The sequence below is a fragment of the Endocarpon pusillum genome (assembly GCF_000464535.1).
Source record: "Endocarpon pusillum Z07020 unplaced genomic scaffold scaffold6833, whole genome shotgun sequence".
NCBI lineage: Eukaryota > Fungi > Ascomycota > Eurotiomycetes > Verrucariales > Verrucariaceae > Endocarpon > Endocarpon pusillum.
In genome coordinates this window covers 110,437-126,476 of record NW_006916613.1, presented here as the reverse complement: position 1 = coordinate 126,476, position 16,040 = coordinate 110,437, and the positions used below count along the sequence as shown (strand labels likewise).

The 16,040-nt window shown below is 47.5% G+C and overlaps 4 protein-coding genes across 4 annotated transcripts; 1 reads left to right on the top strand and 3 right to left on the bottom strand.

Annotated features, from left to right (window-relative positions):
* Positions 1-589: 589 nt before the first annotated feature.
* On the top strand, positions 590-1,219 carry EPUS_04522 (uncharacterized protein; the record flags this gene model as incomplete). The annotated part of the gene is made up of 1 exon (XM_007807297.1): positions 590-1,219. One exon carries the CDS (start codon positions 590-592, stop codon positions 1,217-1,219), a length of 630 nt encoding a protein of 209 aa, XP_007805488.1.
* A 3,470-nt stretch (positions 1,220-4,689) lies between these two features.
* On the bottom strand, positions 4,690-6,000 carry EPUS_04521 (uncharacterized protein; the record flags this gene model as incomplete). Its single annotated transcript, XM_007807296.1, has 1 exon — positions 4,690-6,000. The coding sequence occupies one exon, from the start codon at positions 5,998-6,000 to the stop codon at positions 4,690-4,692; it is 1,311 nt and encodes a 436-aa protein (XP_007805487.1).
* A 1,091-nt stretch (positions 6,001-7,091) lies between these two features.
* On the bottom strand, positions 7,092-8,615 carry EPUS_04520 (uncharacterized protein; the record flags this gene model as incomplete). The annotated part of the gene is made up of 1 exon (XM_007807295.1): positions 7,092-8,615. One exon carries the CDS (start codon positions 8,613-8,615, stop codon positions 7,092-7,094), a length of 1,524 nt encoding a protein of 507 aa, XP_007805486.1.
* Positions 8,616-9,324: 709 nt separating this feature from the next.
* Positions 9,325-13,236, bottom strand: EPUS_04519 (uncharacterized protein; the record flags this gene model as incomplete). Its single annotated transcript, XM_007807294.1, has 6 exons — positions 9,325-9,623; positions 9,673-9,810; positions 9,877-9,978; positions 10,014-10,033; positions 12,413-12,640; positions 12,701-13,236. 6 exons carry the CDS (start codon positions 13,234-13,236, stop codon positions 9,325-9,327), a joined length of 1,323 nt encoding a protein of 440 aa, XP_007805485.1.
* Positions 13,237-16,040: the final 2,804 nt, after the last annotated feature.

Sequence of the window (16,040 nt, the reverse complement as noted above, 5' to 3'; positions counted from 1 at the left end):
TCTCACCTGTCGTCGCCAACGCTTTGTCAGATTCCGAGAAGGAGGCCATTGCGTCAGAGCCAGCGTCGGCTAAGAGGCAGAGAGTTCTTGGAGGATAAAAATTGGAAGCTCAGGGAGGGACATGGATTCTTCAAGATATTATCAGGAGCGCTATACTATAGTAGACTCACAATTCCTCAACGCACTAGCCATGCCGCCCACAGCTGGATGATTCCCTCCCACTCCGCTCATCGTACCCAAGGCCGGATTGCCCGCCCTGCTCCTTCCACCAGCAGCACCAGGTCTGGGACTCGCACCGCCACCCAACATCCCAAGATCCCTCGGTTGAACACTACTGCCGCGAGTATGCACACCCTCCCCCTTCCTCAACGCCTTCTGCCGAACCCATCAGCTGTTTCTCACATCCTACACGCATCAACCTGGCGTGACCTGTGACAAATGCGATCGACAACAAACGATATCTCGCCACGCTCGATCAGACAATGAACCGCGAATACATTACGGCACGATCGGATCCGCGAATCTTGTCGTGAAGGACTCAGAAGTGCAAGATGAATTGAAGATAGATATGAAAATTCTGTGCGTTGAGATGGAAGCAGCCGGGCTGATGAACGACTTTCCGTGTCTCGTCATCAGAGGCATCTGTGACTACGCCGACTCACATAAGAACAAGAGATGGCAGCCATACCCGGCGGCGGTGGCATCAGCATACATGAAGGAGCTGCTGATGGTCGTCCCAGCTCAACAAGTGGCGCAGACGCGGAATGCCGTCGAAAGTGCAGCATCGCGTGAGTTCTCTTCGCCGAATGTGGGATATGATGCAACAAGCAAATTCTCCCTCGCGCGGACTCACTTCAACATGAACAAGTATGGGAGGCCCACCGAGGAAGACTTTGAGACAGTGGGGAATGTTGTCAAGAAGATGGGGGCAGCCATGCGTAGCAATCTTGCACAAGGGAACGCTGTTAATTGCACAGACCCTATTTCACGACCTAGACAGGGCAGAAGTGACAAGGGAACACACCGAAATAAGTGCTTTGCATGTGGAAAATTGGGGCATTGGGCAAGTGACTGTCCTGACGACAACTCTAGCTGGATGAACAGGAAATATTCATCCTCGATCACACCTGGGGAAACTTCACCTTCATTGAGATGGAAGAGACTTGCAGACAACTATTACAGAGGAGGCGTAAGACCTATATCTGAGACCAGCAGTTGAGAAAGTGGAAAAGCGCCGACTGGTCCCAGGTTGTGAGTGGAGACTTGCTTTGCATTTATCCATGGCATTCCGTTGGCCTCGGGGTATGAAGATACGGAGCCAGTCTAACAGAATGGCGCCTTTGAGAGGCATGATGACAAGGCCGTAAAAGATTGTAGCAAGGTGGATTCGCTTCATGAGATCAATATCTTCGATATGTGATTGCGGAATTCCTTATACGTACGTAGAAAAGACGAGGTAGCATCCTTAATTGAATATTCCACTGATGAACTCCGACTCCGGGAGATATGGCAAAGTCGTACATGAGATACTGAATACCTGCGAAGAGCCCCTGAGGAAAGATGTTAAGAATTTCGTGACCGAGCCTTGAGAATTGAACGTGCATACCAACATACACATTCGGTGCTATGACACTAAGACCTTGTAGTCGGACCTTGTCCTCCTTTTGTTGATCCGATGCGGTTAAGATCTCACTGGCAGATATTCTTCCACATATGATGGTGCTACTTGGTTCATCGTATTCAGAACAATCGAGCTTGCTCAGCTCGGTTTCCTTGTAGATATCAGGTAATCATTTCTTCATTACTGAAGGTGTAGCAAACTTTGCAGTGTAAAAACAAGCAGAAACAAGCAGAAGAAACGCAGGCAGTTGCAAGGGATTGAAGAAAGGTTGTAGGAAGCAGTATGCTTCGCGAAAGACAGAAAAGGGAAGAAAATTTACTAGTTTGTGGCGCAGGAAGTTAAAAAGTGGCACTGTAGTTTGATGCCAATATCTGGCAGCGTCAAGACAAAGACCTCATTACAGAATAACTCATTTGTGGCTACAGGACGCTATCGATATGTCTGGTGCCTTATTCCTGAATTTAAAGTGAATACTGTGAACTCCATCTCAAACAAGGAATCTCCGTCGGTGTCCTTGGTTTACTGAACCTGGCGAATTGATCTGTAGTTATTGGCCGGGCTTGAACATGATTCAAGACTCGCATCTTCAGAAGATATGATACGCGCCTGGTTGGCTGGGCAGAGCGTGGCGAAAGATTTCAATGAAGGCATGAAATTGCCTTTTCATGAAGGTCCTCGTCAACGCTCAAGGTAAATGCCCCAATTTTACTGTTGATGCGCACGCTTATTTTAGTAGGCGCCAGCGAGCGACATGGCTGCGCATTGTTTGTTTTACATACTTCGGAGCGTTAAACTACTACACCCTTGATCCCATGGACGCGATTTATGAGAATCAGGATACTCCCAAGGAAGTCATTAAATATCTCCATCTATTCAAAGTGAGAAAGACTGTGGAGATCGAGTTCATTCGTGTGGCGGTAAGAATCCTTAAGCGTGTGAAATGGAAGCGTCCAGTCGACTAATGTCATTCAGAGTCCTTTATGTGCTGCTGCGGCAACCGCGGCACTCACTTGGCCTGAACCAGCTGTGTTATATCTCCCTGCGAAATACCTCTGGTTCACGAGCATCTATATGTCTATTTCTGCCGTGCTCTGCTCTGCTGCTATCCGTCAGACCACCTACCTCCTTCCGGACCAGCCTGGTTCGACAGTCCCATCAGAACGTCTTCACGATATGCTCTGTGTGATATTAGACTTTCCTGATGACGACGGCAAAGATGTTACCTCAAAGAGATCTGTAAAAAGATCAACAGACCCCGGTCATAGTGAAAATTGCCTCCGACAAGGGAGAAAGAGTAGGTTCAAACAATATTGGTGGCAGGTATCGGTGATGCTTACGAGCTGGTCGTGGGTGCTGTACATTTACGGGTTGACTCTTTGCGTTCTGGCACCCATCCTTAAAGGCAGCGTCTTGTCTGCAAACGGTCTAGTAAGTCCCCGTCGTCGCTATCTGTCTATCATAATCAGGAGTACTTATAACAACCCCTTTAGGCATCTATGGCTGTCTTAATCATTGCATTAATGTTGGTCATAAATCTTATGGTCATAGATCACAAGGCGTTTGTCTTGCTAGAGTCTATCAAAAACATAAAGATGGATTAATTACATATGTATATAGAAGCTGCTAGATCTGATCGTCTAGGTATTATCACCTTCATTACTGCCTCTTCCACGCGTTAAATGGATTATCTCTAGTCGCAATTGGCCAGAAATTGAGGAGTAGCTCAAGAAATCAAAAGACAAAACAAGATTGTCTCTTGAGCTGAACACAGAATCCGTTTCCACGGCTGTCAACAAATATATCGAGTATAAAACGGATCATCTTGCTCAAATCAATGGATACGACGATGAAATAAAGAGCTCTGTCCAAGAATATCTGATCTCGAATATGAAAGACACCTTTTTTTGAGTGGCTTTGAGCCTTTAATCTGTCAAAACCTCGAAGGTACTTCAATGTATGAAACTCTTATAACTTTGAAACCATTTTCACCTAATCTTATACCTCTATACCAACGAATGTTTGAATTAATGCGCGATTCCCGTTATAGTCATTTGCTGAAGCAAACGCTCGCTTTTAGCCACGGTTGTGTATTGGCCTGTTACGCTTATGGAATTGAAATCTTTTAAATAAAATATCGTAAAATATCACTGATAATCTAATCTGATTACAAATCGTATCGCAGCTACACCCAAAAACATGCAAAGGGTTTTTGGCAGAGCTACGACAGCATCACCAGTTACAAGCTTCATTGGATCAGCTTACACCTAAAGTTTGATTTAGACAAGATTCCGTACGCCGAAGGAGCTATATTCAATTCATCTGAGAGCGTACACACTCCGTGTCACCCTGCTACCAGAACTGATCTGCTGGGCTCAAGTCCGACAATGGGCCCAGCTACTGGACGGCAAAAGCATCTTTTGGCAGATTCGATCCTCGGGAAAGACTCAAAAAGAATTCTCCAAAATCAGACTATTGGTAATATGTCACAGATGGAGCTTGCATATCGACCAGTGTTGGAGCACCTACCCGACCCGACAGGACATGACGAATCGCAGGGTCACGGATGGATAAAAAAGCTCGATAGTGCTACCTTGTGAACATTTCTAGTCGTCAAATGGGTATGCGGTGAGGTCCCTGTTTGGAAAGCGCAATCGATGTAACTTACGACCAATGTGCTCACAACAAGTGTTTAGTAGAATAGCCATATTCATGATTGGTTGCCTCAAGTTACTGAAATGATAAATTTGGCTCAAATTTTGACGGTGTATCTAATGCATCTTTTTGAGATATGTCATGATTGATTAGATAGTAATAGTCTTGGCAGACAATTAAGATGTGTCGAACTTTGCTGACTAATCAATGGATCAATAGAAAAATAGCTAGGTTGTTCTATCTATTCGGTGCGAAAAGAGAGCGTATTTATACGTACAATTTCTGCGATACCAAGCTAAATAGCGTGAAACGCAGATACCAAAAATACATGCGGAGCTCATGGGAAACGCGTAACAAGTCTGTAACAAAACGCATGTGAAACGCGTAGCAGGATAGCGCAAACTGTATTTTGGAGTTCAACAAGATGGAGAAGTGCTCTCGTCTGCGGGTGTGCCATCACATGTGCACCATGAGCCATCACCCCCAAACCATTCATCGGCCCTGTACCCAGCGCATCTTGGACCCTCTTCATCCGGAGAGCATGATATCGACCGAGAATCGGTTTGCCCCAAACTATGCATCACATTTGCAGGTGCTATACAACTCCCGCTCCCTTCAGAAAGGTCATCTTCGAAGATACGATCATCATAAACGCCATGAAAAGAAAGGTGATTCAGAGACGCGTTTTTCCGCAGTTCGAGAATCAGTGACAGAACAGTACCTGAGTACAAGAAAATCTGGGAAAGACGCAGGTTCCGCAAGGTCGGATGGAGGTCCAGGAAGTTAAGCAGCTCGTCATGTCCAAATATGAAGCCTGCAAGGGATAATGTCTTTAGGCGTGACCATTTTCTGGAAGCAAGAATCGCATTTCCTATTGCTTCTGCGCCATCAGCAATATCATAATTGTCATAGGCCCCAAAGTCCAGGATCAGTACCTCAAGATTGGACGTAGCCTTGAAAAATTGCTCAAAGTTCTCAGGGCAGGACAGGCTTGCTGCAACCGCATGATCGTGTAGCAACGTGAAGTCGAGCTGAAGATGGCGCAACCGATCTAAAGGTGAGTATGCGGTTGATCCTATTGACGATATTCTGTAGAAGAAGTCCCAGTCTAGCCTGTCACATACGATTGATGTGACTGGGGTACTGGGGTTCTTCATTAGAAGGAGCAGGACCAGAATCAACCGTCCCGTCACGGGATGAAGCTTAAGCTTGCCCAACTGCCCCACATAACCTCCAACATTGCTTCTGGGCGCATATGCTTCGTTCGTGCATCTCAGCTGGATGGACTTCAGGCTCGGAAGTTTCGTCAGGAGGCGCTGCAGCCTATACCCTTCACCATCATCCTCTATCATTTCTTTTGCTATACCGAGGTCAGCAGTGAGCTCGTCCAAACGGGAGTACTTCTGCTCACGAGCAAGATCAGAACCATGAGGGTTGGGCCCCGAACGGAAGTGCCGTAGAAGATGTAGCTGATATTGATCGGGTTCGTTGTGCAGAGCATCTATATGATATACAAACGTTTTCGTGTGTTGGCTAATAGTTGGGTTTCTGGCAATATTTGCGGCTCGATTCAAGCTGTTATGGCTTGGAGTGGTACATAATTTTGAAAAGAACAAGCCTGACGCAAGACAGCAGGTCTGCCGATTAAGTAAACGGCAGTTTTTCAAGTCGGAATGAGCGACATAATCCAGGACCAATGCCCAAATTTCAGGCGGCAGACTCGCCATGCTGCCTGAATTTAGGGAGTGTAGGTTGTTGGAGTGATTCAGAATACGCGTAACAAACTCGGGCTGATACACGAGACTGTAGATTCAATTTCTCAGAGATGATGTAGATGATCCTTGTTTCTCGATCTCTTCAAGAGTCCATAGGCGGAAGCTGGTGAGGATATGATATTGTCCTTGACTTTTTCTTGGATTTTGGTGCTGAGGGGCTCACGAGCTGAATGTGATGGCACTCCATCTACACCCAGTTAGGGTTATGTGCAGCAGATAGAAGAAATGGCTCTGTTCGTTCAAAAAAGCTGCGCAGGGCGCAGAAATCAGTACAAATTTGCAGTACGGCACAGAAATTAGCTGCGAAATTGCAGCAGAAATTGACCAATTAAAAGCAGGCAGAACGCAGGCGTTTCGCGTAGAAAATCCAACCAATGAGCGCTCCTGTCGTTTGACAGGTTATAAATGCCTCAACTACTGTAGCCTTTAAGCATTGCGGATCTTGTCTGCACAACTTGAAGCCACACACACACGCTACAGCTGATGGGAAAACTACTCAAGGACAACTCCCCTTGAGGTTCGCATACCAACTGTTCTATTGAAGTATGTGTGTGCGGAGATGACTTGGTGAGATTCCTGGCGCCTGGCGGTGTATGTAGTTAAAGAGGACAACAATATAAATGAATCATTGAGCTGTTGAAAATTTCCCAGTGTAAGTTTCATGGATATTGTCAGAGACTCTCTTCCTCACCCTAGCAAATCAGATCCATCCATCCGATTAATATATGTCATATCGTTCTCAATTTCATTCAAGTCAAGAATGCCATGGAGCAAATGTTGAAGTATATGCTGTTTCAGAGGTAAGATTTAGGATCCTCATAAGAATATGAGGTTCTCTGCACCTTACTGGATAGGCCGACCATAGGGTAATTGTCGACACGAACGAGATGAAAAAATGATCTAAGCACAAATGAAAGCTAGGTAGACTGGGTAACCTTAGGTTAACCCCGTTCGACTGCTGGCCGTAAGTGGAACTCCCTCTAGCTGACTGAAAGCACAAGCAACCTGCTGATCTCCGTCAATCGAAATTCCTGTGCCCACCATCAACCATTGCTAACGTCTGGGCTATAATGCCCACGAATTTGTCCTGGTCCACCACTATCGATACCCCAGGTTGCTCCTTTTCTTAGCCTGTTCAACTTTGCCTCGCCGTGCTCTCTCGAAGGCCTGCCCTTGTCAGAAGTATTGGCTTCTACACTGCCACTTCCTGATTCCCTGTTGGCCCTTGTCCCTGCGTCCGGATCAAATCCCCAAGACATATTTCCCAGTGCTCTTTTGCGCCTCCTCAGTTCCACCACTTTTTCTTTTTTTTCCTCCCTCCTCCGCTTCTTCTCCATATTTGCCACCTGCTCCTCTCTTCTTTTCCTTTGCTTATCCACTTCCATCTCCAGCTTCCTCATCTGCTCTGCCCCTTCCCTCTGTTCCTTATCTGCACGCCTGGCAGCATCTGCGTTTTCTTTCTCCATCCTCTTAGCAGCCTTGTCAACACGTTCCTTTTGTTTCTGTTCAGCCTTCTCTTCAGCCGCACGGAGGCGATCAGCCTTTTTGGCCCTGCGGGAGAAGAAGTTATGTGCCTTCTGTGGAAAGAGGGTGGTCTTTTGGTGAGGATTCTCAAAGGCACTGAATGGATCGGAAGAGTCAGGGTTCGATGGATGAGGATGCTCTAGTGACATTTTTGAAGCCGGAAGAGAGATGGTAGAGCTCAGATTAGAGCTAGTGATCTTTTGTGGACGTCGAATAGGAATAAGTGTCTCGTAGTGGTCAGTGTGCGTTTGAGACCTTAGTGTCGAATCAACTGAGTCCGTCGCTTTTGAGTGCCGCGTGTGAAAGCCGCAGAAGACGCTGTTCTGTCTTGGCAAAGTCACTTCAGCTGACCTGGTACTGACTGCTGGTGGACGATGAGGTATTTCAGTGTAATGTTCGTGAGGCGTATGTTGGGAAAATGTTGGTAAAGCCCCAACAGACCTTGTTGCAATCCGGGACGGATTTTCGTACGGACTATTACGAGGTCGGCTACGGTCTAGTCTTGAGAGAGGTCTGTCTTCTGGATTGGCTGCGAGAAGTTGAGATCTTTGGTAACCTTGGGCAGAACGTTGTGCTTGACTTTCGATTGGGGAGGAAGGAACCGTCGTTTGGATTCGATTAAAGCCAGATTTTGTACAGCCACGGCTTTGCTGATGCTCACGCCTTTCGGGCGTTAAGACAGCTTCAGCAGACTTTGTCGCACTTAAGGTAGGTCTCCGGTGGTCAATCAGCTTTGTTGTTGCTGTCTGGAGTGGCGGAGCGAATGATTGCGAGGATCGACGTTGAAGTGGAGTTTTGCTGAACTTGTTTGCAATGAGGTCGAAAAGAAGATTGTAGTATGAAGGTGACTCTAGATCTTGAAGGTGGCGACGTGTGAGTGGAAGGGATGTGACAGTGAAGTTGCCTGATGGGTTTGCGCTATAGATCTTTGTGGTATTGATGCTGAAGTAATCCCTGTGAGACGGATTGGTTGGCATTTGAGCAACGTCGTTTTGGGGCTTTTGAAGTTTGACTGATGATGGGCCACGTTGAAGGTGGTCCATTTTGGGCACATGCGTGGAACCAAACGTTGATCGAGGGAAGGACTTGGGTGATGGACAAGCTGTATCGGATGTGTACAGTGCAGCGTTTCTACGACGAATCGTGAGGACACAATGGATGGACAGAGCAACAAGAAGAATGTAGACAACAGGAAGCAGTAAAGATGGGGCAACAGGAGTAGGCTCAAACAGTGAATAAAGAAATGATTGGATATGTTCACTCTTCTTGGAAAGACTGTGTGATGCGGTCGGCGAGCTTTTCGTCAAATCAGGGGCAGGAACGACCATCGCAAGCAGATTAGCGACAGCACTTCCTCAGGGCGAGGCCCACAGCCTACCCATAGAAAGGGATGCGAATGCCAGGACACAATAAGGACGCGTAGATCCGGCTTCATGGCATTAAGGATATTGATAGACCTCAATATGACCTCTTTGACAACACTGGAGATTAGTGATGCGTTTGGAAAAATCTGCCTCTGAAGGGCATACCTCCAGTGTTGGTACTTTTTTTGGGTGCCGATACTTCCCGAACCGCTCTTCCCAGCTACTTGTGACCACTGTGCTTCTACAGACCATAGCTTTCGCAATGTTCTGGTTGACCTAGCAAAACCTTGAATGCGCCTGAAAATGCGTGCCAGGGTATGTTCTAATACGCCGATGCCTTCGCCCACCTGATCGTTCCAGAGCGAACTTCCTGAACATATCAAACATCTTATCTTCTATCTCCTGCTGTACCCGGAGGCCCACCAAATCCAGGCGGTGGGCCCTGTCCTTGTTGAGGTCCTGGACTTGGAGGAGGTCCACCAAGTTGTCCTGGAAGGGGGAAACCACCAGGCGCGCTTGGAGGCGGGATCTGGAAGTTCGGAGGGAAACCGCCTGGTGGAGGAAAAGGCATGCCAGCTGGAAGATTGGGAGGCGGGACACCATTTGGTGGAAAAGGAGGGAACGGCATGCCGCGACCGCCCGGAGGAGGTGGCGCACCTGGCATACCAAATGGTGGAGGGGGCATGCCTATATAGATTAGAGTGGTCTAAACAAATAGTGCAACGCATCCACGTACCAGGAAGACCACCGGGAAATGGAGGTGGAAACCCTCCAGCACCAGCAGGAGGTTGCAGCATAGGGTTTGCTTGACCTGCGTCTGCGTACGAGGATGTGATTGAATCGATAACTGATTGCGCTTTTTCATGGCCAATTTCTGTCAAAGAGACATCAATCAGCATTCCCACTTTAACGAGTATCTCAGGAGGAGAGCAAAACCTACGTTGATAGTATTCCACCACGTTCCTCAAATGATTTCTCCCAGCATTGTGTGCCTTGCGTACAGACATGGAATCGTGTGTAAGATAGACATCGCAGTAGTCGCCTAACCTCAAGGTCAGGATCAAGAAAGCAGCTCACATGGTGAATAGCAGTAAAACCTACAGAAGAGTGTGAACGTCAGTCAGATCTCATATGAGGGATGCTGAGATACTTATATTTCGGCATTTTGACTGCGCTCTCGTAGGGAACTTGGGAAAAAGAGGTAAGACCAGGTTAAAGGTCTGTTTCTCAGTTGAAAAGAGCAAATTCGAAACCGATAGTCTTGAAGCTAGATGAGAGGATATTACGGTCAAATATTATAATGCTTATGAGGTGGGAAGCGGACAACGACGGCAGAGTATTTGCCAAGTAAAGATAAATCTGCCCCAAGCTCACTACAGGTCTCGGCTTTCTCAGACATGGCGACAACATCATGATATACACGGCTCTTACTCTTACGCTAACTCTCAGTATGGCCGAATACCGCGCTTTTATCTCAAATGTATAGGCGAGGATTTGATTTGCGTAACAGAGATTATACTAACCGGGAATAGGGAAGCCGTATCGTGAGAATTGAGCTGGAAAATGAGGCAAGAAAAAAAAAGACCAAACCTGAGCAGAGCTGAAATGAGCTGAATCAAGGTACCAAGCCCCAGCAATTCCTTCCGCGACCAGGGCCTTGATAGAAGTTTATGGTTCACACAAGCAATATCCTTCTGCTTATCTGGATCTAGAAGAATACTCCTTCGACGCCCTAACCAATCATACAGATTTCACCACTTTGGTCAGGAAATAACTGGGGGACGAAAAAAAAGACACCCAGTGCGGCCATCTTAGCCCTACCAAATCAACACGCTCACCCCGAGACGAATGCGAGACGAACACGAGACGAACACGCTTATACGCACGTGTATGCGTGAAGACAAGAAGTCTTGATAAGGCCAAATAAATCTTTTGCGGCTTAAAATGATCTTTGTTGGATATTAGTAATTAACATATTTCACGTGACCGCCACTCTCTTCCAAAATGTACTACAGATGTACTTTCATCAACAACATATAATGGTGTCACCGGGGTTTAGACTTGCGCAGATTTTCCTATCCGCTTGAAGGATGGAAACCTATGAAATTTGGATGGCGCGAGGCTTGAGAACAGGTTATCAGAGTACCTTGCCAGAGAACTCGTCGGATCAGGAAAAGGGCGGCGAACTCTCGATAGGTTTTCCTCACTCGCAATTCCGCCTGAGAGAATGACATGACCGTCAGAGTTAGTCCAAAGTATAGGCTGGTTTACCGTCCCACGTTAAGTAGGGCTCCGCAGTCCGTTTGTGATTCCATCCCATGAGCGTTTTCATCCATCAAAGAAAAGAAAGATGAGAAAACTAAAAACTAAAAAATCATGGTCAAGCAATGGTGTAGCAGTGATGAATTCAGCCTGGTTTTTCTGGCGCTTTCGACCAGGGGCCCCATTTGTGGGGCCGCGGAATCTATCTAACAGATTTGGGACTCCTTTTCTATTTACAGTAAACACGCATGAACGGTTGGAGGACTGGGGAAGAGATGTCCCCTGGATGGAATGCCCCCAAATGGCGACCATTCCATCAGGTTCCAACCGTTCCCTTCCCCACCAATTTTGTCAAGATACGTGAGAATGCCAAGTTGGCCCACGTCTTCCTCATCCCAAGGTCCCTCTAGGTCGAGAGCCGCCAACGATCCAACCCTTCTTCGTCGCATCTTCATGGCTCCATTCCGATTAAGGTCTCATTGCATGCGTAACGGCCTTTGCGTCTCAGCAAATCAGGACCATTGGGTAGGAAATTGGCTAGCAAGTGATAGTTGTTTCTGTTCAGCATGGCGGGGTTGCCTTCCGGTACCGAAAGCACCCCTCAGCGTTCAGCAACGCGCCAGATCCAGGATTATGGGTAGAATGCTCACGGATCGAGGACGTCGTCGGTATCGAAAGGCGACCAAAAGAGAAGGGGCTGCCATATGACAGGTCGACTCTGGAGACGAATAGAGGAGCCTTCCGGTAAGGAGTAAAGTGACGGTTGGCAGCTTTGAGGCTGTTATCGGAGACACAGTGCTGACATCCTTGGGAAGCTCTATCTAGAAACTGTTCGAACTATGGATAGAAATTCCCGGCCGGCATGCAAGATCGCCATCACACTTAGAGTGCACCTGGCCTTTGGGCTGCTTGCAAATGCTGAGATGTGATGTTGTTCCATTCTCCTCACGGATTGTTCTGACGCATGTCGGTAATGCGGGACCATCGTTCTGGAGTGAGCCATTCGTCAGATTACCCTGGTATTGAAACACTGTGGGGGCACGGGGGAAGGCCATGGGTTCTTTTGGGAAGGCTATCGAGAATCCCTTCGGAATTTGGGAGGTCTTCCATGCTAGGGAGGATATGATCGTTGATGCCACCAAGACTCAGGCCTGGCAGGGACAGTGTGTGTTTGATTGTTACTCGGGCGATGCATGAACTGAGATCGGCCATACTCTGGACTGGGGAGCTCGGCTGGCGGAGGGCTGTGGATTTGCGGCCAAGGCTGATTCACTCCTGGTTGGAAGAGCCGTGGCGGCGATTCGTGAATAGCAGCACCATTGCCAGGGCTAATGGGCGAAGGATCCTCTGGTTCGTCATTTTTCTTGTCAAATCCTTCCACAAAGCTACCTAAAAGCATTTTATAGACATCGCCCCTTGAAGGTTCGGTATCAACGATGTCACTGTATTCACTTCGTCAGCGATGCAGAAACGTAACAATCCAGCAAATGGGTTGTACTCACTCAACTCCAGCATAATTGAGGTCGTTATCCAAGTGCCGCAGCCTGTGACTTGCGTCTGGGTCATTGCCGAACTGGACGAACTCAATGCTTACATAACGCTTTTGTAGATTCCGAACCTCTTTTTCTAATGCTTTGGAGAAGTCAATAATGATCTGATCGACCTGAGCTTTTCTATCCATTCCTTCCCATTTCCCGTCTGTGAAGACGATCACAGTCAGCTTCCTATCATTAACTCCATAGTTAGTCGACCTTCTTTTCTTGGTCTCTCTGGTGCCTTGGAGTCTTTTGCTTTTCAGCTCTTGAAGATAAGCGCTCAAAATGGCACCCAGCGAAGCACTCATGTCAGTATGGGTCATGTCGTTGGGTCTGGCATCATCATTGTCCATCGCTTCAGTGAAACCTCTCTCGTCGTTGCTGTTTTGGACTCTAACAGGTCCGGTAGTGAAAGAAAGATCCATTCCGTCAGGATCGAGACCCTTGGCTTTCATTATTAGTACTTCTAGAAGCATGGCCGCTTCATCCCAAAACTGCGCCATCGTTGAAGCATTGTCTACCAAAAATTTCTGTAAACGTGAGACTCAGCCACCATGTTCCCTTTTTAAATTAATGGGAAAGACTTACAATATCTCTATTCACGAAATAACGACTCAGAAATTCATCTATCGGCCTTCTTGAGCAGTTTGCTCAAAAATGTCTGGCTGTGCGCTTGGAAAACGTCTTCTGATTTGCGTTGGTTGGAATGCCGTTTTGAATTAGCCTGGCGTGACGTGCTCTGTAGAGATAGGAGCCCCGTAGATGGGCCCGAGCGCCCAAGATTAGGGCGGGAGGATGGCCCACTGTAAGGACTATTTGGTGGAACTTGCTCGTACGGATACGCTCTAAAGGTAGACGAACTCGGCTGACCCGTTGTTGCAGCCTGCACATCAACTGTACTTCTAGACAGAAGATCTTGGTTATGGTTCGAACCAGTGTTTGCATGAAGCTTGGTCGTCTGAAACTGCGATCTATGAGCTGTTTTAATCAAAGGAAGATCAACGAATTTGGACTTCCGGCCATCACGGTCACCAACAGAAGGGGACAAGCCTCCCTGGGATCTGTTCCATCGAGACGGTGAAGCCACGGGCTTCGAGGCAGCTATTCTATCAACTTCTTGAAGCGCTGTCGTAAAATATTCTGGCAGTGACGCCTCCGTCGTGGTAGCACTTAAGTTCGAAATGTGAGCCAGCAGATTGCAAAGTTCTTCTGCATCTATCCTCTGCGCTGGTTTACCGCAAAGCATTTTCGTGTCAACGAGATCAAGTACTTGAACTGTGATTGTACCTGATCTTCGAGACACGTTACCCAGGTATTTGTGCCAGAGCTGCACGACTTCAAGAACATCCTGGCTATCGTGAAAATAGTCACCTTTTGCAAGTTCAACTGGACGAGCGCTTGGGTGCGCAGGGCGATGTACCCTGATTTTCATAATTGTTTGCCGTCTCATTTCCTCGAACATAGGGATACCCTTGTCTCCAAGGACGCGACCCAGATAGCCGCCATCGAGAATACACAGCCCAGAGACCATATATCGATTGCCCGGGGAACAGGAGCCATGGTGCCTCTTCGGTAACATTCAGGAGCCCCTGGGAAGGATGGCATCAACTTGTCTGCCTTTAAGATGGTCAATGGGAGAAGAATACCAACCATACGATGTAGTGCCTCCAGAAATAATTGTCTTGTCCCTTTCGGAGCTTTTCTCAAATCGTGCGAAGCCCGGATCTGCCAATTTGAATTTTCCTTGAACGTTTAAGATATTGGCTGGCTTGATATCCTTGATAGTATGCGCGAAGTGCCAAAATTACTTCGATGTTCCCTTCCAGGATCGTGGCCGCTTCGTTGCCCTTGCCCTCGTAATATTGTATGTCTTGAAGGTCCCGAGTGCTGTACTCGTAGCGTGCGTGACTCTTCTCACGAGGCCCACTTACCGCAATGTCGGTCTGGATAGAAAGGTAAGTATAAAAGCCCCTATAGGCCGCGCTTAGTGGAGCTTACATAATTATCAGTTACGTCTTCTAGCAACTGAATATACCATCGCCACTCGTCTGTGGACCAATGGCAATGGAACAAATGGATCGCCAAGCTGGAGACAAAGCTTACTTGTGGTGTACCAAAAGCTCGGTCTTCTGGCCGTCCGATTTTCCCAGTCATTTTTTGCACAAGATCCTTGATCTCGAGGTGCCTTTTGTGATGATCCAGAGAGTCGTTCCCTCTATGGTGTCAAACTGATGATGAACCGCCACCTTGCGTATCCCTCATTCCTTTCCTTTTAGACTGGAGGCCGCCGCAGAGGAACAGAAGGGAGCTTTCAGATTATAGCATAGCTGGAATTGCTGCCCGCTTCTACCCATTTCAGGTACTGCTGACTGACGAAAAGAGTCGCCGAGCAGCGTCTGCTCACGAAAGCAGCTAAACCTTAGATCCCGAGGTTTAGCTGATAGTCCAAAAACACAGATGAGATCAAGATAGTCTGGCATGACTTGATGGTAGCTGAGTATGCGAGTGAGCATTTGGCGACTTGTTTTCAGACGCTGTCGCGAATGCCCATCGGGACCAGCTGAAAGAAATCTGGATAGGCACTTGTCAGAACAATGCGCAACTAGACACACAGGCGCACAAGGACTCACATAAAACGACATTTTGGATCCCGCTTCGTCGCTACAGCTCCTACAGGGCTCAAGGTAAGAGGATCGATAGTCGAATGATCTCCTAGTCTTTGCTTCAACCCTACGTCGTTTGCGACGGTGTCTCGTTCGAACGCTGCAATTATTAGCTTCGAATGTGAACCTCAGAACCTTCCAACTTGCCTTGAGTCGCGTCCACCCAGTCTCGAAAGGGTACATGAGCCGTAGCGTTGTCTTCAATGAAAAGGTTGGGGGCGATGTTGTCGAGCCTGCTCCGGTATGTTTGCAGGGCGAGAGGAAAGGGGCCGAAGCTTGGCGCCAAAATTTACGGGAGTTCTCAGATTCCTGCTATGCTACACACCCCTTTAATAGGGGATAGGACGCCCATTTCGCTCATTTAGGGCAGCTACTCTATCTGGCATTGTTGAGATAGCCCTATTAATCTCATCCAGAGTTATTTTATCCCACTCCTCCTGGATAGCCCTGCGCAGAACAGCTTCTTCGAAGATGACCCCCCTGGACTTCAAGCGCTGCTTTATTATTCTCCAGATTGTCTCAATAGGGTTGAGATCAGGCGAATTAGCAGGGTTCATCTCTTATTTGATCCCTAGAAGGTCCTTGAGTGCTTTAACCTTGTTAGGACCCTTGCCCTTGGTACCATGAGGCCCGTCATTATCTTC